Here is a 23,340-nt window from a genome sequence, read left to right as displayed (position 1 = left end):
TAAGTAAATACTTGATTAATTGTTTATTGCAACAGCATCATTGATTTAAACATTTATATGAGTATTTATATTATTATTTTTATTTGTTTTCAGGGGTGTTTCGCAGATGAGTTCCTATTTAAAATATTAATGAATAAGTCTTCTTTCGTTAGATGAAGGAAAGAAGAAAAATATAACCCAGACTGTGTTATGGAGACAGTAAAACACCCTCTAAAAGTGGTGGTGTGGTTAGTTATAAGTGGTAAGGGTAGTGGCCTTCTTTATATAGTTGAAGGGATGATGAACCAGGATAAATATAAAAAAGTATTAGCTACCAAATTAATTCCTCAGTTATATGATTGCTTTCCTGATCCATCCAAATGCATCTTTATGCATGATTCTGCCCCATGCTATAAAGCTAAATTAGTGACAAGATATTTAAAGTCGAAAAATGTTACTGTTTTACTATGTCCTGGCAATTCTCCCAACTTAAACCAATAGAGAATGCCTGGGAACTTTTAAAGTAGATAATTTTTTGCGATCACTTTGTTTCTAGATGAAAGAATATATTTTCTATATTCTTTCATATAGAAACAAAGTAGACACTTTGTTTCTAGATGAAAGAATATAGAAAATATATTCTTTCATCTAGAAACAAAGTGATCGCAAAAAATATCCCTTCAAAACTTAAGTTAATAAATTTGTAATATTATATCTCAACTCAAATTACAGCACTTTGTGCTGCAACTTAAAATTTTTTTTTCCATACACATTGTGTATGGAAAAAAAATCCAAATTCAAAGGAGAAAAAAGAACAAAAAAGAAATAGGATTGAGAACTTCGACATTTTAAAATATCAAAAGTTGAACTTATGAAATCACACTTATTTTTTGTGCCTTAGTTTTTATCAAATCACCCTTATTTTTTATCAAATCACTCTTATTATTTGTCAGGTCAGGTTATCCTACTACTGGTAACATGTATTGGTATTTGTCAGGTCAGTTTATCCTGCTATTGGTAACATGTAACCCAGTACAATCTGCTTCATGTCCTGCTGCCTTGTAGGATACAGTTTTTTAGGCAAAAGGTAGGAGAAGCCAACACTGACTTAAAACACCCCCTGCCTTGGGGTTCTTGGCTGAGTCTGAATCATCTTGGGCAGATATTAATTGCATCCAGCTACTGTCTTGTAGAAGGCCTCCTAGGCAAATACTTAAGAGATAAACAGATTCTATCTATTAACCAGCCTCTCACCCCTTCTTCATCTATTAGGCTGGTGCAGATGCATTTATAGCACATTGCTTCTAGTTTAGGACATTGAATGCTGGATCTTCTTGACTCAATGCATGGGTTTTGCTTGTATTTTTTTTTATGACTAGGCAACTCACTCTATTATCTCCTAATGAGGGTACAGCTCTAAAACTCAGTTTTATGGTTCTGAGACCAGCTGGTAGTTAGGTTTCCCGAACTCTTTAGTAGCTCTCAGAGAGGCTGATTCCATCAACAGTTGAAAAATATCAAAGTATTATCAGTACCATAGTGTTCTATATTGCTCTGCTTCATCTCAAGATTGCACTCATTTTGTTGTTATTTCTTATCAAATTGACTAAACCCTCTCTCTTAATCCATCAGCCGATATTGTTGTTGATGGTGACTTTAATGTTGATCACACTGAATAGCTTGGCACTAGTGTCAGTGACTCTGCAGGCATTAAAGCCCACAACTTTTACCTTTCTCAATCCCTAACTCAAATAGTCAACTTTCCAACTCGCTTTCCAGACAACCCGAATCATTTACCTTCTCTACTAGACTTTTTTTGTTGTATCTGATCCTGTTCAGTGCTCAGTTTCTCCACATTCACCCTTAGGTGCTTCTGATCACAGTTTGATCTCTCTAAAACTAATATCTCATTCTTCTTCATCATCTGAATCCCTCTATCATTGTAACTCTTACAACTACCTTAAAGCTGACTGGGACTCTTACTGTGATTTTCTTTGTGATGGCCCTTGGGTAAAAATCTTTCATCTATCTGCTGATAAATGTGCTTCTTACATAACTTTGTGGATTCAGGCTGGCATAGAATCTTTTATTCCCTCTCGATAATTCCAGGTTAACCATCACTCTTCTATATGGTTTTCCTCATATTGTGCTGCTGCAATTGCCAATCGAAACTGTTACTTCCATATCCATCAGCAAAACAATACTCCAGAAAACAGACGTCTGTTTATTACTACTAGAAACCATTGTTATAAGGTTTTGTCTAATGCCGAAGCCCGCTATTCTCAGGTCATGAAATCTCGTATTTTATCACAAAAATTAGGCTCTCGTGACTTCTGGAGAATCTTTAATAGTATCAATAATAAGGGCAAACCTGTTATTCCACCTCTCTTGTATGATTCAGACTTTGTCACCTCACCTAAAGACAAAACTGAATTGTTTGCTATGAACTTTTCATCAATATCACCTCTTGATTCCGCTAGTTGCTTTCTTCCTGATTTAGCCCTCAAACAGGTTGATCCATTGCTTGACATTTGTATCACTTCAGCTTCTGTATCTAAAGTGATTTCCTGCTTAGACTCTTCTACAGCTTGTGGTACAGACAACATACCTGTTATTGTCTTGCATAAGTGTTCTCCGGAGCTGTCATCTGTACTTTGAAAACAATTCAACAAGGGCTTATCAGAGTCTTTTTTTCGGACCTGCTGGAAAGCGGCATCTGTTATCTCTATTTTCAAAAATTCTGGAGAGCGACCTGATTCATCTAACTACCGTCCCATTAGTCTTCTTTCTATCATAAGCAAGGTTTTTGAATCTTTAATTAACAAACACTTAATCTCTTATCTTGAATCTAATAACTTACTTTCTGACCATCAATATGGATTTCAATCTTCTCATTCTACAGCTTTGCTACATTCTACAGATTTGCTAACAGTAATAGCCGATAGGTTTTATTGTGCATTAAATAAAGGTGGAGAGGATAAAGCCATCGCTCTTGACATTTCTAAAGCTTTTGATAAAGTTTAGCATGCTGGTCTTCTCCATAAGCTTTCTTCTTATGGTGTATCTGGTAACATCTTTAAGATTATTGTCTCCTTCCTTTCCAATCGTAGTATAAAAGTTGTCCTTGATGGACAGCGCTCTTTTTCATATCCTGTAATTTCAGGGGTTCCTTGAGGTTCTATCTTTGGTCCTATACTCATTTTAACTTACATTATCAATCTTCCAGATATTCTCACATCTAAGGTGACATTGTTCGTGATGATACTACCATTTATTCTTGTTGTGATAAGAAACCAACACTCTCTGATTGCTTGGAGGGGGCATTTGAGCTTGAAAAAGATCTCACTTCTGCTACAGTATGGGGTTCACAATGGCTGGTGAACTTTAATTTATACAAAACTCAATTTTTTTCAATCGTTATTGCAATAATTTAGGCCTTTCCATACTTATGAAAGGTAATGTACCTGATGAGTTATCTACCCTTCATCTTCTAGGATTAACTCTCACCTACAATCTTTCTTGGAAACCATATATCAAATCCATTGCAAAATTAGCATAAAAAGATAAAAGGTTGCATCTCTTTATCGAACTTGACACTTTCTTAATCTGGATTCTATTCTCTATCTCTATAAATCTCGAATCTGGCCTAGTATTACTCGTCAGTGGTCATTTGCAGCCTTGTTGGAAGCGAAGATGTTAAAAAAAAAATTAAAAATTAAAAAAAAATCGTAATGGTGAAATTTCATTTTTCCATTCAAGCGAAAAACTTTTAAGTGACTATATCTTTACAAGAAAGGGAAAAACTGAAAAGCCAGAAAGAGAGTAGCAGCCAAAAAAAAAAAAGCCAAAAATTGACTGTCAATTTAAAATTGAACAAAATTAAACTGTCCTAGTGTGCAATTTTAAGTTTGCTATTATAGGTCTAGTCTAAAATATACTACTTTTTTAACCTTCTAAATGTTTCTTAAATTTATTTACCTTTTTTAATAGTTGATTGGTTAATACCAGAAGTGGTATTAGAAGAAGAGTGTATCGATTGGTTTATATTGGAGATGTTAGATGAACCTATAAAAAGAAAAATACTTTAAAATAATTAAACAAAAATTAATTTATAAACAATAAATATAATTCAAAAGAATAATTAAAAAAACTTTACGAAATAAGCAAAAACCAGATTTTAGACAAATAATAATGACACCCCAAATTAGAACATCATAAACATAATTATTATATAAAAATATATCTTTTTTAAATGTTAGTTAATAGATTTACACCTTTACAGTTGGAGTAACAGTAAAATATACAAAACCTTAGAAAAATTATATTAAATGTTAAACACCATTTAAGTGATACAAAACTTGAAGATATATATTTATACATTAAATCCATTATTAATTTTTAAACATACTACTATTTTTTAAACTAATCTAACGAACTATTTTAGGTTTGCTTTATAAATCAAAATTTGATTTCTTGACTGTTAAAAACTATAGTAAATATTTAAGTTTATTTGAATATTTGTTTATTTTTCAAAAACATTGTCTCTACTGAAGTATCTACATTATTATAATAACTTAAATATATATATATATATATATATATATATATATATATATATATATATATATATATATATATATATATATATATATATGTATATATATATATATATATGTATATATATATATATATATATATATATATATATATATATATATATATATATATATATATATAAATATATATATTAATTTAAGTGTGTGTAAATTAAATATAATGTTTGTCATAATAGAGTTTGAAGATTCATATAAATTTTAATGTTATTGAACTTCCAAAAGTCAAAGGGGGCCTTGAAGAGATAAAAAAATTTAAAAAAAATAAATAAGTAAATTAATTGTTTATTAATTTATTTAACGAAAATAGCAGCCAATGTTATAATTTGTCAACAAGGATAGCTAATAACTTGTCAAGAGTGACAGCAAATGACAAATTCTAAGTATCAACTTTTCAATTAAAATTTCTGTTTGAAAATTGTAGTTTCTGATGGTCAAAGTATTTCATATTAAACTTTGCAATGTATTTAGGCTAATTAATAAAAATTTTTCTGATTAGTAAAACATTTACAAATAAATAGCATTAAAATTAAATCAACTTTCCTAAAAACATAAATAAATTATAGCCTTTTAAAAAAAAATTAAATAAATTTTATTATTAAAACATTGCATTATTAAAAAATTTCATTTCAAGGTATAAAAAAAAAATAATCAACTATCATAAGAGAATCTGTAAATATACAAATAAACTTACATAACCAAACAAACACGCATAAAAACATTTTAAATATTAAAAAAACATTTGCCTTTGCAAATCTATGCATAAAAGTTTTTATAATATATATGTTCAATATTCATTTATAAAGATCCTCTTTTCGAACTTTTTAAATTAATTTTTGCATTTATTTGTAAAAAAAAGAAAAAATGAATTTAAAAATCAAAGATTTATTTCTTCTTCTTCTTTTTTTTTTTAATTTTATATTATTTATTTTTTTTTTAAACGCATATTTTTTAATCTTTTTTATGTCTTTTTTTATTTTTTTATATCTTTGCAACACTAATACCTCATAAGCACGTTTATCAAATGGATATATATTCTCAATTGGCGACATATGTTAACAAGCTTACAAAATTAAAAACACACAGGTCTAAGCAATATAAAAACAAACAAGAAAACGAAATAAACATAAACTTCATAAAACTGATTTGATGAAACAATAGATGTAAAAATCATACCTCCATCATGCAATCCCTGCACAAAACCTTTCAACTCATTGGCAGTGCCATTTTCAGAGTATTTCGAAAGTTTGGATCCAGGAATATTTTTATTAAAATCCTCGCCTACATCATCAAGCCCAATGATTATTGTTTTCACATTATTTTCCTCTAACAATTTTCCATAACGTTCAGGAACAACTGGTGGATAGCTAGAAGATGGTTTTCCAACAACAAAAAGTACCAACACTCTTTGCTTCTTCTTAAGCTTTTCATCGTTGTTTCTTTTTGTGAAAATATTTTCTGAAGCAACAGTAATAGCTGCAGCAACATTTTGCTTTCTACCATTGTTTTCAATCTTATCTAAAATGTCATTACTGAATTTAGAAGTGAGCTCCGAATTTACATTAGCAACGTCAGAGTATGTGATCAATCCTAATTCATTTGATTTCGATGGTAGATGATACTCGATAAGAGATCTAATTGCCTTCTTCTGTTTCTGAAGGATTTCGTCCGAAGAGGATGACAAATCCATTGCAAACACCATATCAACATTAAACGCCCTGCCCTCAGCTGAGCATAAAAAACAAATGACAAAATTAAAAATAAACAACTATCATGAGAGAATCTGTAAATATACAAATAAACTTACATAACCAAACAAACACGCATAAAAACATTTTAAATATTAAAAAAACATTTGCCTTTGCAAATCTATGCATAAAAGTTTTTATAATATATATGTTCAATATTCATTTATAAAGATCCTCTTTTCGAACTTTTTAAATTAATTTTTGCATTTATTTGTAAAAAAAAGAAAAAATGAATTTAAAAATCAAAGATTTATTTCTTCTTCTTCTTTTTTTTTTTAATTTTATATTATTTTTTTTTTTTTTAAACGCATATTTTTTAATCTTTTTTATGTCTTTTTTTATTTTTTTATATCTTTGCAACACTAATACCTCATAAGCGCGTTTATCAAATGGATATATATTCTCAATTGGCGACATATGTTAACAAGCTTACAAAATTAAAAACACACAGGTCTAAGCAATATAAAAACAAACAAGAAAACGAAATAAACATAAACTTCATAAAACTGATTTGATGAAACAATAGATGTAAAAATCATACCTCCATCATGCAATCCCTGCACAAAACCTTTCAACTCATTGGCAGTGCCATTTTCAGAGTATTTCGAAAGTTTGGATCCAGGAATATTTTTATTAAAATCCTCGCCTACATCATCAAGCCCAATGATTATTGTTTTCACATTATTTTCCTCTAACAATTTTCCATAACGTTCAGGAACAACTGGTGGATAGCTAGAAGATGGTTTTCCAACAACAAAAAGTACCAACACTCTTTGCTTCTTCTTTAGCTTTTCATCGTTGTTTCTTTTTGTGAAAATTTTTTCTGAAGCAACAGTAATAGCTGCAGCAACATTTTGCTTTCTACCATTGTTTTCAATCTTATCTAAAATGTCATTACTGAATTTAGAAGTGAGCTCCGAATTTACATTAGCAACGTCAGAGTATGTGATCAATCCTAATTCATTTGATTTCGATGGTAGATGATACTCGATAAGAGATCTAATTGCCTTCTTCTGTTTCTGAAGGATTTCGTCCGAAGAGGATGACAAATCCATTGCAAACACCATATCAACATTAAACGCCCTGCCCTCAGCTGAGCATAAAAAACAAATGACAAAATTAAAAATAAACAACTATCATGAGAGAATCTGTAAATATACAAATAAACTTACATAACCAAACAAACACGCATAAAAACATTTTAAATATTAAAAAAACATTTGCCTTTGCAAATCTATGCATAAAAGTTTTTATAATATATATGTTCAATATTCATTTATAAAGATCCTCTTTTCGAACTTTTTAAATTAATTTTTGCATTTATTTGTAAAAAAAAGCAAAAATGAATTTAAAAATCAAAGATTTATTTCTTCTTCTTCTTTTTTTTTTTAATTTTATATTATTTTTTTTTTTTTTAAACGCATATTTTTTAATCTTTTTTATGTCTTTTTTTATTTTTTTATATCTTTGCAACACTAATACCTCATAAGCGCGTTTATCAAATGGATATATATTCTCAATTGGCGACATATGTTAACAAGCTTACAAAATTAAAAACACACAGGTCTAAGCAATATAAAAACAAACAAGAAAACGAAATAAACATAAACTTCATAAAACTGATTTGATGAAACAATAGATGTAAAAATCATACCTCCATCATGCAATCCCTGCACAAAACCTTTCAACTCATTGGCAGTGCCATTTTCAGAGTATTTCGAAAGTTTGGATCCAGGAATATTTTTATTAAAATCCTCGCCTACATCATCAAGCCCAATGATTATTGTTTTCACATTATTTTCCTCTAACAATTTTCCATAACGTTCAGGAACAACTGGTGGATAGCTAGAAGATGGTTTTCCAACAACAAAAAGTACCAACACTCTTTGCTTCTTCTTTAGCTTTTCATCGTTGTTTCTTTTTGTGAAAATTTTTTCTGAAGCAACAGTAATAGCTGCAGCAACATTTTGCTTTCTACCATTGTTTTCAATCTTATCTAAAATGTCATTACTGAATTTAGAAGTGAGCTCCGAATTTACATTAGCAACGTCAGAGTATGTGATCAATCCTAATTCATTTGATTTCGATGGTAGATGATACTCGATAAGAGATCTAATTGCCTTCTTCTGTTTCTGAAGGATTTCGTCCGAAGAGGATGACAAATCCATTGCAAACACCATATCAACATTAAACGCCCTGCCCTCAGCTGAGCATAAAAAACAAATGACAAAATTAAAAATAAACAACTATCATGAGAGAATCTGTAAATATACAAATAAACTTACATAACCAAACAAACACGCATAAAAACATTTTAAATATTAAAAAAACATTTGCCTTTGCAAATCTATGCATAAAAGTTTTTATAATATATATGTTCAATATTCATTTATAAAGATCCTCTTTTCGAACTTTTTAAATTAATTTTTGCATTTATTTGTAAAAAAAAGCAAAAATGAATTTAAAAATCAAAGATTTATTTCTTCTTCTTCTTTTTTTTTTTAATTTTATATTATTTTTTTTTTTTTTAAACGCATATTTTTTAATCTTTTTTATGTCTTTTTTTATTTTTTTATATCTTTGCAACACTAATACCTCATAAGCGCGTTTATCAAATGGATATATATTCTCAATTGGCGACATATGTTAACAAGCTTACAAAATTAAAAACACACAGGTCTAAGCAATATAAAAACAAACAAGAAAACGAAATAAACATAAACTTCATAAAACTGATTTGATGAAACAATAGATGTAAAAATCATACCTCCATCATGCAATCCCTGCACAAAACCTTTCAACTCATTGGCAGTGCCATTTTCAGAGTATTTCGAAAGTTTGGATCCAGGAATATTTTTATTAAAATCCTCGCCTACATCATCAAGCCCAATGATTATTGTTTTCACATTATTTTCCTCTAACAATTTTCCATAACGTTCAGGAACAACTGGTGGATAGCTAGAAGATGGTTTTCCAACAACAAAAAGTACCAACACTCTTTGCTTCTTCTTTAGCTTTTCATCGTTGTTTCTTTTTGTGAAAATTTTTTCTGAAGCAACAGTAATAGCTGCAGCAACATTTTGCTTTCTACCATTGTTTTCAATCTTATCTAAAATGTCATTACTGAATTTAGAAGTGAGCTCCGAATTTACATTAGCAACGTCAGAGTATGTGATCAATCCTAATTCATTTGATTTCGATGGTAGATGATACTCGATAAGAGATCTAATTGCCTTCTTCTGTTTCTGAAGGATTTCGTCCGAAGAGGATGACAAATCCATTGCAAACACCATATCAACATTAAACGCCCTGCCCTCAGCTGAGCATAAAAAACAAATGACAAAATTAAAAATAAACAACTATCATGAGAGAATCTGTAAATATACAAATAAACTTACATAACCAAACAAACACGCATAAAAACATTTTAAATATTAAAAAAACATTTGCCTTTGCAAATCTATGCATAAAAGTTTTTATAATATATATGTTCAATATTCATTTATAAAGATCCTCTTTTCGAACTTTTTAAATTAATTTTTGCATTTATTTGTAAAAAAAAGCAAAAATGAATTTAAAAATCAAAGATTTATTTCTTCTTCTTCTTTTTTTTTTTAATTTTATATTATTTTTTTTTTTTTTAAACGCATATTTTTTAATCTTTTTTATGTCTTTTTTTATTTTTTTATATCTTTGCAACACTAATACCTCATAAGCGCGTTTATCAAATGGATATATATTCTCAATTGGCGACATATGTTAACAAGCTTACAAAATTAAAAACACACAGGTCTAAGCAATATAAAAACAAACAAGAAAACGAAATAAACATAAACTTCATAAAACTGATTTGATGAAACAATAGATGTAAAAATCATACCTCCATCATGCAATCCCTGCACAAAACCTTTCAACTCATTGGCAGTGCCATTTTCAGAGTATTTCGAAAGTTTGGATCCAGGAATATTTTTATTAAAATCCTCGCCTACATCATCAAGCCCAATGATTATTGTTTTCACATTATTTTCCTCTAACAATTTTCCATAACGTTCAGGAACAACTGGTGGATAGCTAGAAGATGGTTTTCCAACAACAAAAAGTACCAACACTCTTTGCTTCTTCTTTAGCTTTTCATCGTTGTTTCTTTTTGTGAAAATTTTTTCTGAAGCAACAGTAATAGCTGCAGCAACATTTTGCTTTCTACCATTGTTTTCAATCTTATCTAAAATGTCATTACTGAATTTAGAAGTGAGCTCCGAATTTACATTAGCAACGTCAGAGTATGTGATCAATCCTAATTCATTTGATTTCGATGGTAGATGATACTCGATAAGAGATCTAATTGCCTTCTTCTGTTTCTGAAGGATTTCGTCCGAAGAGGATGACAAATCCATTGCAAACACCATATCAACATTAAACGCCCTGCCCTCAGCTGAGCATAAAAAACAAATGACAAAATTAAAAATAAACAACTATCATGAGAGAATCTGTAAATATACAAATAAACTTACATAACCAAACAAACACGCATAAAAACATTTTAAATATTAAAAAAACATTTGCCTTTGCAAATCTATGCATAAAAGTTTTTATAATATATATGTTCAATATTCATTTATAAAGATCCTCTTTTCGAACTTTTTAAATTAATTTTTGCATTTATTTGTAAAAAAAAGCAAAAATGAATTTAAAAATCAAAGATTTATTTCTTCTTCTTCTTTTTTTTTTTAATTTTATATTATTTTTTTTTTTTTTAAACGCATATTTTTTAATCTTTTTTATGTCTTTTTTTATTTTTTTATATCTTTGCAACACTAATACCTCATAAGCGCGTTTATCAAATGGATATATATTCTCAATTGGCGACATATGTTAACAAGCTTACAAAATTAAAAACACACAGGTCTAAGCAATATAAAAACAAACAAGAAAACGAAATAAACATAAACTTCATAAAACTGATTTGATGAAACAATAGATGTAAAAATCATACCTCCATCATGCAATCCCTGCACAAAACCTTTCAACTCATTGGCAGTGCCATTTTCAGAGTATTTCGAAAGTTTGGATCCAGGAATATTTTTATTAAAATCCTCGCCTACATCATCAAGCCCAATGATTATTGTTTTCACATTATTTTCCTCTAACAATTTTCCATAACGTTCAGGAACAACTGGTGGATAGCTAGAAGATGGTTTTCCAACAACAAAAAGTACCAACACTCTTTGCTTCTTCTTTAGCTTTTCATCGTTGTTTCTTTTTGTGAAAATTTTTTCTGAAGCAACAGTAATAGCTGCAGCAACATTTTGCTTTCTACCATTGTTTTCAATCTTATCTAAAATGTCATTACTGAATTTAGAAGTGAGCTCCGAATTTACATTAGCAACGTCAGAGTATGTGATCAATCCTAATTCATTTGATTTCGATGGTAGATGATACTCGATAAGAGATCTAATTGCCTTCTTCTGTTTCTGAAGGATTTCGTCCGAAGAGGATGACAAATCCATTGCAAACACCATATCAACATTAAACGCCCTGCCCTCAGCTGAGCATAAAAAACAAATGACAAAATTAAAAATAAACAACTATCATGAGAGAATCTGTAAATATACAAATAAACTTACATAACCAAACAAACACGCATAAAAACATTTTAAATATTAAAAAAACATTTGCCTTTGCAAATCTATGCATAAAAGTTTTTATAATATATATGTTCAATATTCATTTATAAAGATCCTCTTTTCGAACTTTTTAAATTAATTTTTGCATTTATTTGTAAAAAAAAGCAAAAATGAATTTAAAAATCAAAGATTTATTTCTTCTTCTTCTTTTTTTTTTTAATTTTATATTATTTTTTTTTTTTTTAAACGCATATTTTTTAATCTTTTTTATGTCTTTTTTTATTTTTTTATATCTTTGCAACACTAATACCTCATAAGCGCGTTTATCAAATGGATATATATTCTCAATTGGCGACATATGTTAACAAGCTTACAAAATTAAAAACACACAGGTCTAAGCAATATAAAAACAAACAAGAAAACGAAATAAACATAAACTTCATAAAACTGATTTGATGAAACAATAGATGTAAAAATCATACCTCCATCATGCAATCCCTGCACAAAACCTTTCAACTCATTGGCAGTGCCATTTTCAGAGTATTTCGAAAGTTTGGATCCAGGAATATTTTTATTAAAATCCTCGCCTACATCATCAAGCCCAATGATTATTGTTTTCACATTATTTTCCTCTAACAATTTTCCATAACGTTCAGGAACAACTGGTGGATAGCTAGAAGATGGTTTTCCAACAACAAAAAGTACCAACACTCTTTGCTTCTTCTTTAGCTTTTCATCGTTGTTTCTTTTTGTGAAAATTTTTTCTGAAGCAACAGTAATAGCTGCAGCAACATTTTGCTTTCTACCATTGTTTTCAATCTTATCTAAAATGTCATTACTGAATTTAGAAGTGAGCTCCGAATTTACATTAGCAACGTCAGAGTATGTGATCAATCCTAATTCATTTGATTTCGATGGTAGATGATACTCGATAAGAGATCTAATTGCCTTCTTCTGTTTCTGAAGGATTTCGTCCGAAGAGGATGACAAATCCATTGCAAACACCATATCAACATTAAACGCCCTGCCCTCAGCTGAGCATAAAAAACAAATAACAAAATTAAAAATAAACAACTATCATGAGAGAATCTGTAAATATACAAATAAACTTACATAACCAAACAAACACGCATAAAAACATTTTAAATATTAAAAAAACATTTGCCTTTGCAAATCTATGCATAAAAGTTTTTATAATATATATGTTCAATATTCATTTATAAAGATCCTCTTTTCGAACTTTTTAAATTAATTTTTGCATTTATTTGTAAAAAAAAGCAAAAATGAATTTAAAAATCAAAGATTTATTTCTTCTTCTTCTTTTTTTTTTTAATTTTATATTATTTTTTTTTTTTTTAAACGCATATTTTTTAATCTTTTTTATGTCTTTTTTTATTTTTTTATATCTTTGCAACACTAATACCTCATAAGCACGTTTATCAAATGGATATATATTCTCAATTGGCGACATATGTTAACAAGCTTACAAAATTAAAAACACACAGGTCTAAGCAATATAAAAACAAACAAGAAAACGAAATAAACATAAACTTCATAAAACTGATTTGATGAAACAATAGATGTAAAAATCATACCTCCATCATGCAATCCCTGCACAAAACCTTTCAACTCATTGGCAGTGCCATTTTCAGAGTATTTCGAAAGTTTGGATCCAGGAATATTTTTATTAAAATCCTCGCCTACATCATCAAGCCCAATGATTATTGTTTTCACATTATTTTCCTCTAACAATTTTCCATAACGTTCAGGAACAACTGGTGGATAGCTAGAAGATGGTTTTCCAACAACAAAAAGTACCAACACTCTTTGCTTCTTCTTTAGCTTTTCATCGTTGTTTCTTTTTGTGAAAATTTTTTCTGAAGCAACAGTAATAGCTGCAGCAACATTTTGCTTTCTACCATTGTTTTCAATCTTATCTAAAATGTCATTACTGAATTTAGAAGTGAGCTCCGAATTTACATTAGCAACGTCAGAGTATGTGATCAATCCTAATTCATTTGATTTCGATGGTAGATGATACTCGATAAGAGATCTAATTGCCTTCTTCTGTTTCTGAAGGATTTCGTCCGAAGAGGATGACAAATCCATTGCAAACACCATATCAACATTAAACGCCCTGCCCTCAGCTGAGCATAAAAAACAAATGACAAAATTAAAAATAAACAACTATCATGAGAGAATCTGTAAATATACAAATAAACTTACATAACCAAACAAACACGCATAAAAACATTTTAAATATTAAAAAAACATTTGCCTTTGCAAATCTATGCATAAAAGTTTTTATAATATATATGTTCAATATTCATTTATAAAGATCCTCTTTTCGAACTTTTTAAATTAATTTTTGCATTTATTTGTAAAAAAAAGAAAAAATGAATTTAAAAATCAAAGATTTATTTCTTCTTCTTCTTTTTTTTTTTAATTTTATATTATTTTTTTTTTTTTTAAACGCATATTTTTTAATCTTTTTTATGTCTTTTTTTATTTTTTTATATCTTTGCAACACTAATACCTCATAAGCACGTTTATCAAATGGATATATATTCTCAATTGGCGACATATGTTAACAAGCTTACAAAATTAAAAACACACAGGTCTAAGCAATATAAAAACAAACAAGAAAACGAAATAAACATAAACTTCATAAAACTGATTTGATGAAACAATAGATGTAAAAATCATACCTCCATCATGCAATCCCTGCACAAAACCTTTCAACTCATTGGCAGTGCCATTTTCAGAGTATTTCGAAAGTTTGGATCCAGGAATATTTTTATTAAAATCCTCGCCTACATCATCAAGCCCAATGATTATTGTTTTCACATTATTTTCCTCTAACAATTTTCCATAACGTTCAGGAACAACTGGTGGATAGCTAGAAGATGGTTTTCCAACAACAAAAAGTACCAACACTCTTTGCTTCTTCTTTAGCTTTTCATCGTTGTTTCTTTTTGTGAAAATTTTTTCTGAAGCAACAGTAATAGCTGCAGCAACATTTTGCTTTCTACCATTGTTTTCAATCTTATCTAAAATGTCATTACTGAATTTAGAAGTGAGCTCCGAATTTACATTAGCAACGTCAGAGTATGTGATCAATCCTAATTCATTTGATTTCGATGGTAGATGATACTCGATAAGAGATCTAATTGCCTTCTTCTGTTTCTGAAGGATTTCGTCCGAAGAGGATGACAAATCCATTGCAAACACCATATCAACATTAAACGCCCTGCCCTCAGCTGAGCATAAAAAACAAATGACAAAATTAAAAATAAACAACTATCATGAGAGAATCTGTAAATATACAAACAAACTTACATAACCAAACAAACACGCATAAAAACATTTTAAATATTAAAAAAACATTTGCCTTTGCAAATCTATGCATAAAAGTTTTTATAATATATATGTTCAATATTCATTTATAAAGATCCTCTTTTCGAACTTTTTAAATTAATTTTTGCATTTATTTGTAAAAAAAAGAAAAAATGAATTTAAAAATCAAAGATTTATTTCTTCTTCTTCTTTTTTTTTTTAATTTTATATTATTTTTTTTTTTTTTAAACGCATATTTTTTAATCTTTTTTATGTCTTTTTTTATTTTTTTATATCTTTGCAACACTAATACCTCATAAGCACGTTTATCAAATGGATATATATTCTCAATTGGCGACATATGTTAACAAGCTTACAAAATTAAAAACACACAGGTCTAAGCAATATAAAAACAAACAAGAAAACGAAATAAACATAAACTTCATAAAACTGATTTGATGAAACAATAGATGTAAAAATCATACCTCCATCATGCAATCCCTGCACAAAACCTTTCAACTCATTGGCAGTGCCATTTTCAGAGTATTTCGAAAGTTTGGATCCAGGAATATTTTTATTAAAATCCTCGCCTACATCATCAAGCCCAATGATTATTGTTTTCACATTATTTTCCTCTAACAATTTTCCATAACGTTCAGGAACAACTGGTGGATAGCTAGAAGATGGTTTTCCAACAACAAAAAGTACCAACACTCTTTGCTTCTTCTTTAGCTTTTCATCGTTGTTTCTTTTTGTGAAAATTTTTTCTGAAGCAACAGTAATAGCTGCAGCAACATTTTGCTTTCTACCATTGTTTTCAATCTTATCTAAAATGTCATTACTGAATTTAGAAGTGAGCTCCGAATTTACATTAGCAACGTCAGAGTATGTGATCAATCCTAATTCATTTGATTTCGATGGTAGATGATACTCGATAAGAGATCTAATTGCCTTCTTCTGTTTCTGAAGGATTTCGTCCGAAGAGGATGACAAATCCATTGCAAACACCATATCAACATTAAACGCCCTGCCCTCAGCTGAGCATAAAAAACAAATGACAAAATTAAAAATAAACAACTATCATGAGAGAATCTGTAAATATACAAATAAACTTACATAACCAAACAAACACGCATAAAAACATTTTAAATATTAAAAAAACATTTGCCTTTGCAAATCTATGCATAAAAGTTTTTATAATATATATGTTCAATATTCATTTATAAAGATCCTCTTTTCGAACTTTTTAAATTAATTTTTGCATTTATTTGTAAAAAAAAGCAAAAATGAATTTAAAAATCAAAGATTTATTTCTTCTTCTTCTTTTTTTTTTTAATTTTATATTATTTTTTTTTTTTTAAACGCATATTTTTTAATCTTTTTTATGTCTTTTTTTATTTTTTTATATCTTTGCAACACTAATACCTCATAAGCGCGTTTATCAAATGGATATATATTCTCAATTGGCGACATATGTTAACAAGCTTACAAAATTAAAAACACACAGGTCTAAGCAATATAAAAACAAACAAGAAAACGAAATAAACATAAACTTCATAAAACTGATTTGATGAAACAATAGATGTAAAAATCATACCTCCATCATGCAATCCCTGCACAAAACCTTTCAACTCATTGGCAGTGCCATTTTCAGAGTATTTCGAAAGTTTGGATCCAGGAATATTTTTATTAAAATCCTCGCCTACATCATCAAGCCCAATGATTATTGTTTTCACATTATTTTCCTCTAACAATTTTCCATAACGTTCAGGAACAACTGGTGGATAGCTAGAAGATGGTTTTCCAACAACAAAAAGTACCAACACTCTTTGCTTCTTCTTTAGCTTTTCATCGTTGTTTCTTTTTGTGAAAATTTTTTCTGAAGCAACAGTAATAGCTGCAGCAACATTTTGCTTTCTACCATTGTTTTCAATCTTATCTAAAATGTCATTACTGAATTTAGAAGTGAGCTCCGAATTTACATTAGCAACGTCAGAGTATGTGATCAATCCTAATTCATTTGATTTCGATGGTAGATGATACTCGATAAGAGATCTAATTGCCTTCTTCTGTTTCTGAAGGATTTCGTCCGAAGAGGATGACAAATCCATTGCAAACACCATATCAACATTAAACGCCCTGCCCTCAGCTGAGCATAAAAAACAAATGACAAAATTAAAAATAAACAACTATCATGAGAGAATCTGTAAATATACAAACAAACTTACATAACCAAACAAACACGCATAAAAACATTTTAAATATTAAAAAAACATTTGCCTTTGCAAATCTATGCATAAAAGTTTTTATAATATATATGTTCAATATTCATTTATAAAGATCCTCTTTTCGAACTTTTTAAATTAATTTTTGCATTTATTTGTAAAAAAAAGAAAAAATGAATTTAAAAATCAAAGATTTATTTCTTCTTCTTCTTTTTTTTTTTAATTTTATATTATTTTTTTTTTTTTTAAACGCATATTTTTTAATCTTTTTTATGTCTTTTTTTATTTTTTTATATCTTTGCAACACTAATACCTCATAAGCGCGTTTATCAAATGGATATATATTCTCAATTGGCGACATATGTTAACAAGCTTACAAAATTAAAAACACACAGGTCTAAGCAATATAAAAACAAACAAGAAAACGAAATAAACATAAACTTCATAAAACTGATTTGATGAAACAATAGATGTAAAAATCATACCTCCATCATGCAATCCCTGCACAAAACCTTTCAACTCATTGGCAGTGCCATTTTCAGAGTATTTCGAAAGTTTGGATCCAGGAATATTTTTATTAAAATCCTCGCCTACATCATCAAGCCCAATGATTATTGTTTTCACATTATTTTCCTCTAACAATTTTCCATAACGTTCAGGAACAACTGGTGGATAGCTAGAAGATGGTTTTCCAACAACAAAAAGTACCAACACTCTTTGCTTCTTCTTTAGCTTTTCATCGTTGTTTCTTTTTGTGAAAATTTTTTCTGAAGCAACAGTAATAGCTGCAGCAACATTTTGCTTTCTACCATTGTTTTCAATCTTATCTAAAATGTCATTACTGAATTTAGAAGTGAGCTCCGAATTTACATTAGCAACGTCAGAGTATGTGATCAATCCTAATTCATTTGATTTCGATGGTAGATGATACTCGATAAGAGATCTAATTGCCTTCTTCTGTTTCTGAAGGATTTCGTCCGAAGAGGATGACAAATCCATTGCAAACACCATATCAACATTAAACGCCCTGCCCTCAGCTGAGCATAAAAAACAAATGACAAAATTAAAAATAAACAACTATCATGAGAGAATCTGTAAATATACAAATAAACTTACATAACCAAACAAACACGCATAAAAACATTTTAAATATTAAAAAAACATTTGCCTTTGCAAATCTATGCATAAAAGTTTTTATAATATATATGTTCAATATTCATTTATAAAGATCCTCTTTTCGAACTTTTTAAATTAATTTTTGCATTTATTTGTAAAAAAAAGCAAAAATGAATTTAAAAATCAAAGATTTATTTCTTCTTCTTCTTTTTTTTTTTAATTTTATATTATTTTTTTTTTTTTTTAAACGCATATTTTTTAATCTTTTTTATGTCTTTTTTTATTTTTTTATATCTTTGCAACACTAATACCTCATAAGCGCGTTTATCAAATGGATATATATTCTCAATTGGCGACATATGTTAACAAGCTTACAAAATTAAAAACACACAGGTCTAAGCAATATAAAAACAAACAAGAAAACGAAATAAACATAAACTTCATAAAACTGATTTGATGAAACAATAGATGTAAAAATCATACCTCCATCATGCAATCCCTGCACAAAACCTTTCAACTCATTGGCAGTGCCATTTTCAGAGTATTTCGAAAGTTTGGATCCAGGAATATTTTTATTAAAATCCTCGCCTACATCATCAAGCCCAATGATTATTGTTTTCACATTATTTTCCTCTAACAATTTTCCATAACGTTCAGGAACAACTGGTGGATAGCTAGAAGATGGTTTTCCAACAACAAAAAGTACCAACACTCTTTGCTTCTTCTTTAGCTTTTCATCGTTGTTTCTTTTTGTGAAAATTTTTTCTGAAGCAACAGTAATAGCTGCAGCAACATTTTGCTTTCTACCATTGTTTTCAATCTTATCTAAAATGTCATTACTGAATTTAGAAGTGAGCTCCGAATTTACATTAGCAACGTCAGAGTATGTGATCAATCCTAATTCATTTGATTTCGATGGTAGATGATACTCGATAAGAGATCTAATTGCCTTCTTCTGTTTCTGAAGGATTTCGTCCGAAGAGGATGACAAATCCATTGCAAACACCATATCAACATTAAACGCCCTGCCCTCAGCTGAGCATAAAAAACAAATGACAAAATTAAAAATAAACAACTATCATGAGAGAATCTGTAAATATACAAATAAACTTACATAACCAAACAAACACGCATAAAAACATTTTAAATATTAAAAAAACATTTGCCTTTGCAAATCTATGCATAAAAGTTTTTATAATATATATGTTCAATATTCATTTATAAAGATCCTCTTTTCGAACTTTTTAAATTAATTTTTGCATTTATTTGTAAAAAAAAGCAAAAATGAATTTAAAAATCAAAGATTTATTTCTTCTTCTTCTTTTTTTTTTTAATTTTATATTATTTTTTTTTTTTTTAAACGCATATTTTTTAATCTTTTTTATGTCTTTTTTTATTTTTTTATATCTTTGCAACACTAATACCTCATAAGCGCGTTTATCAAATGGATATATATTCTCAATTGGCGACATATGTTAACAAGCTTACAAAATTAAAAACACACAGGTCTAAGCAATATAAAAACAAACAAGAAAACGAAATAAACATAAACTTCATAAAACTGATTTGATGAAACAATAGATGTAAAAATCATACCTCCATCATGCAATCCCTGCACAAAACCTTTCAACTCATTGGCAGTGCCATTTTCAGAGTATTTCGAAAGTTTGGATCCAGGAATATTTTTATTAAAATCCTCGCCTACATCATCAAGCCCAATGATTATTGTTTTCACATTATTTTCCTCTAACAATTTTCCATAACGTTCAGGAACAACTGGTGGATAGCTAGAAGATGGTTTTCCAACAACAAAAAGTACCAACACTCTTTGCTTCTTCTTTAGCTTTTCATCGTTGTTTCTTTTTGTGAAAATTTTTTCTGAAGCAACAGTAATAGCTGCAGCAACATTTTGCTTTCTACCATTGTTTTCAATCTTATCTAAAATGTCATTACTGAATTTAGAAGTGAGCTCCGAATTTACATTAGCAACGTCAGAGTATGTGATCAATCCTAATTCATTTGATTTCGATGGTAGATGATACTCGATAAGAGATCTAATTGCCTTCTTCTGTTTCTGAAGGATTTCGTCCGAAGAGGATGACAAATCCATTGCAAACACCATATCAACATTAAACGCCCTGCCCTCAGCTGAGCATAAAAAACAAATGACAAAATTAAAAATAAACAACTATCATGAGAGAATCTGTAAATATACAAATAAACTTACATAACCAAACAAACACGCATAAAAACATTTTAAATATTAAAAAAACATTTGCCTTTGCAAATCTATGCATAAAAGTTTTTATAATATATATGTTCAATATTCATTTATAAAGATCCTCTTTTCGAACTTTTTAAATTAATTTTTGCATTTATTTGTAAAAAAAAGCAAAAATGAATTTAAAAATCAAAGATTTATTTCTTCTTCTTCTTTTTTTTTTTAATTTTATATTATTTTTTTTTTTTTTAAACGCATATTTTTTAATCTTTTTTATGTCTTTTTTTATTTTTTTATATCTTTGCAACACTAATACCTCATAAGCGCGTTTATCAAATGGATATATATTCTCAATTGGCGACATATGTTAACAAGCTTACAAAATTAAAAACACACAGGTCTAAGCAATATAAAAACAAACAAGAAAACGAAATAAACATAAACTTCATAAAACTGATTTGATGAAACAATAGATGTAAAAATCATACCTCCATCATGCAATCCCTGCACAAAACCTTTCAACTCATTGGCAGTGCCATTTTCAGAGTATTTCGAAAGTTTGGATCCAGGAATATTTTTATTAAAATCCTCGCCTACATCATCAAGCCCAATGATTATTGTTTTCACATTATTTTCCTCTAACAATTTTCCATAACGTTCAGGAACAACTGGTGGATAGCTAGAAGATGGTTTTCCAACAACAAAAAGTACCAACACTCTTTGCTTCTTCTTTAGCTTTTCATCGTTGTTTCTTTTTGTGAAAATATTTTCTGAAGCAACAGTAATAGCTGCAGCAACATTTTGCTTTCTACCATTGTTTTCAATCTTATCTAAAATGTCATTACTGAATTTAGAAGTGAGCTCCGAATTTACATTAGCAACGTCAGAGTATGTGATCAATCCTAATTCATTTGATTTCGATGGTAGATGATACTCGATAAGAGATCTAATTGCCTTCTTCTGTTTCTGAAGGATTTCGTCCGAAGAGGATGACAAATCCATTGCAAACACCATATCAACATTAAACGCCCTGCCCTCAGCTGAGCATAAAAAACAAATGACAAAATTAAAAATAAACAACTATCATGAGAGAATCTGTAAATATACAAATAAACTTACATAACCAAACAAACACGCATAAAAACATTTTAAATATTAAAAAAACATTTGCCTTTGCAAATCTATGCATAAAAGTTTTTATAATATATATGTTCAATATTCATTTATAAAGATCCTCTTTTCGAACTTTTTAAATTAATTTTTGCATTTATTTGTAAAAAAAAGCAAAAATGAATTTAAAAATCAAAGATTTATTTCTTCTTCTTCTTTTTTTTTTTAATTTTATATTATTTTTTTTTTTTTTAAACGCATATTTTTTAATCTTTTTTATGTCTTTTTTTATTTTTTTATATCTTTGCAACACTAATACCTCATAAGCGCGTTTATCAAATGGATATATATTCTCAATTGGCGACATATGTTAACAAGCTTACAAAATTAAAAACACACAGGTCTAAGCAATATAAAAACAAACAAGAAAACGAAATAAACATAAACTTCATAAAACTGATTTGATGAAACAATAGATGTAAAAATCATACCTCCATCATGCAATCCCTGCACAAAACCTTTCAACTCATTGGCAGTGCCATTTTCAGAGTATTTCGAAAGTTTGGATCCAGGAATATTTTTATTAAAATCCTCGCCTACATCATCAAGCCCAATGATTATTGTTTTCACATTATTTTCCTCTAACAATTTTCCATAACGTTCAGGAACAACTGGTGGATAGCTAGAAGATGGTTTTCCAACAACAAAAAGTACCAACACTCTTTGCTTCTTCTTTAGCTTTTCATCGTTGTTTCTTTTTGTGAAAATTTTTTCTGAAGCAACAGTAATAGCTGCAGCAACATTTTGCTTTCTACCATTGTTTTCAATCTTATCTAAAATGTCATTACTGAATTTAGAAGTGAGCTCCGAATTTACATTAGCAACGTCAGAGTATGTGATCAATCCTAATTCATTTGATTTCGATGGTAGATGATACTCGATAAGAGATCTAATTGCCTTCTTCTGTTTCTGAAGGATTTCGTCCGAAGAGGATGACAAATCCATTGCAAACACCATATCAACATTAAACGCCCTGCCCTCAGCTGAGCATAAAAAACAAATGACAAAATTAAAAATAAACAACTATCATGAGAGAATCTGTAAATATACAAATAAACTTACATAACCAAACAAACACGCATAAAAACATTTTAAATATTAAAAAAACATTTGCCTTTGCAAATCTATGCATAAAAGTTTTTATAATATATATGTTCAATATTCATTTATAAAGATCCTCTTTTCGAACTTTTTAAATTAATTTTTGCATTTATTTGTAAAAAAAAGCAAAAATGAATTTAAAAATCAAAGATTTATTTCTTCTTCTTCTTTTTTTTTTTAATTTTATATTATTTATTTTTTTTTTAA

The 23,340-nt window shown here is 28.7% G+C and overlaps 1 protein-coding gene across 2 annotated transcripts in view; it reads right to left on the bottom strand.

The window, feature by feature from the left end:
- The window catches only part of LOC136080518 (uncharacterized), a 66,259-nt gene that overhangs the window by 5,260 nt on the left and 37,659 nt on the right, over positions 1-23,340 (bottom strand). For both annotated transcript variants that reach the window (XM_065797293.1, XM_065797292.1), the window contains 17 exons: positions 22,464-23,015; positions 21,351-21,902; positions 20,238-20,789; positions 19,125-19,676; positions 18,011-18,562; positions 16,898-17,449; positions 15,786-16,337; positions 14,673-15,224; positions 13,560-14,111; positions 12,447-12,998; positions 11,334-11,885; positions 10,221-10,772; positions 9,108-9,659; positions 7,995-8,546; positions 6,882-7,433; positions 5,769-6,320; positions 3,958-4,044 (listed from right to left, as the gene is read on the bottom strand). In XM_065797293.1, the coding sequence (XP_065653365.1) occupies positions 3,958-4,044; positions 5,769-6,320; positions 6,882-7,433; positions 7,995-8,546; positions 9,108-9,659; positions 10,221-10,772; positions 11,334-11,885; positions 12,447-12,998; positions 13,560-14,111; positions 14,673-15,224; positions 15,786-16,337; positions 16,898-17,449; positions 18,011-18,562; positions 19,125-19,676; positions 20,238-20,789; positions 21,351-21,902; positions 22,464-23,015 (8,919 nt within the window). The remainder of the gene's footprint in view (positions 1-3,957; positions 4,045-5,768; positions 6,321-6,881; positions 7,434-7,994; positions 8,547-9,107; positions 9,660-10,220; positions 10,773-11,333; positions 11,886-12,446; positions 12,999-13,559; positions 14,112-14,672; positions 15,225-15,785; positions 16,338-16,897; positions 17,450-18,010; positions 18,563-19,124; positions 19,677-20,237; positions 20,790-21,350; positions 21,903-22,463; positions 23,016-23,340) is intronic.

Source organism: Hydra vulgaris, chromosome 05, assembly GCF_038396675.1.
Source record: "Hydra vulgaris chromosome 05, alternate assembly HydraT2T_AEP".
In the NCBI taxonomy this organism is placed as follows: Eukaryota; Metazoa; Cnidaria; class Hydrozoa; order Anthoathecata; family Hydridae; genus Hydra; species Hydra vulgaris.
The sequence above is the reverse complement of the archived record's forward strand: the minus strand, read 5'-3'. Positions and strand labels throughout refer to the sequence as shown.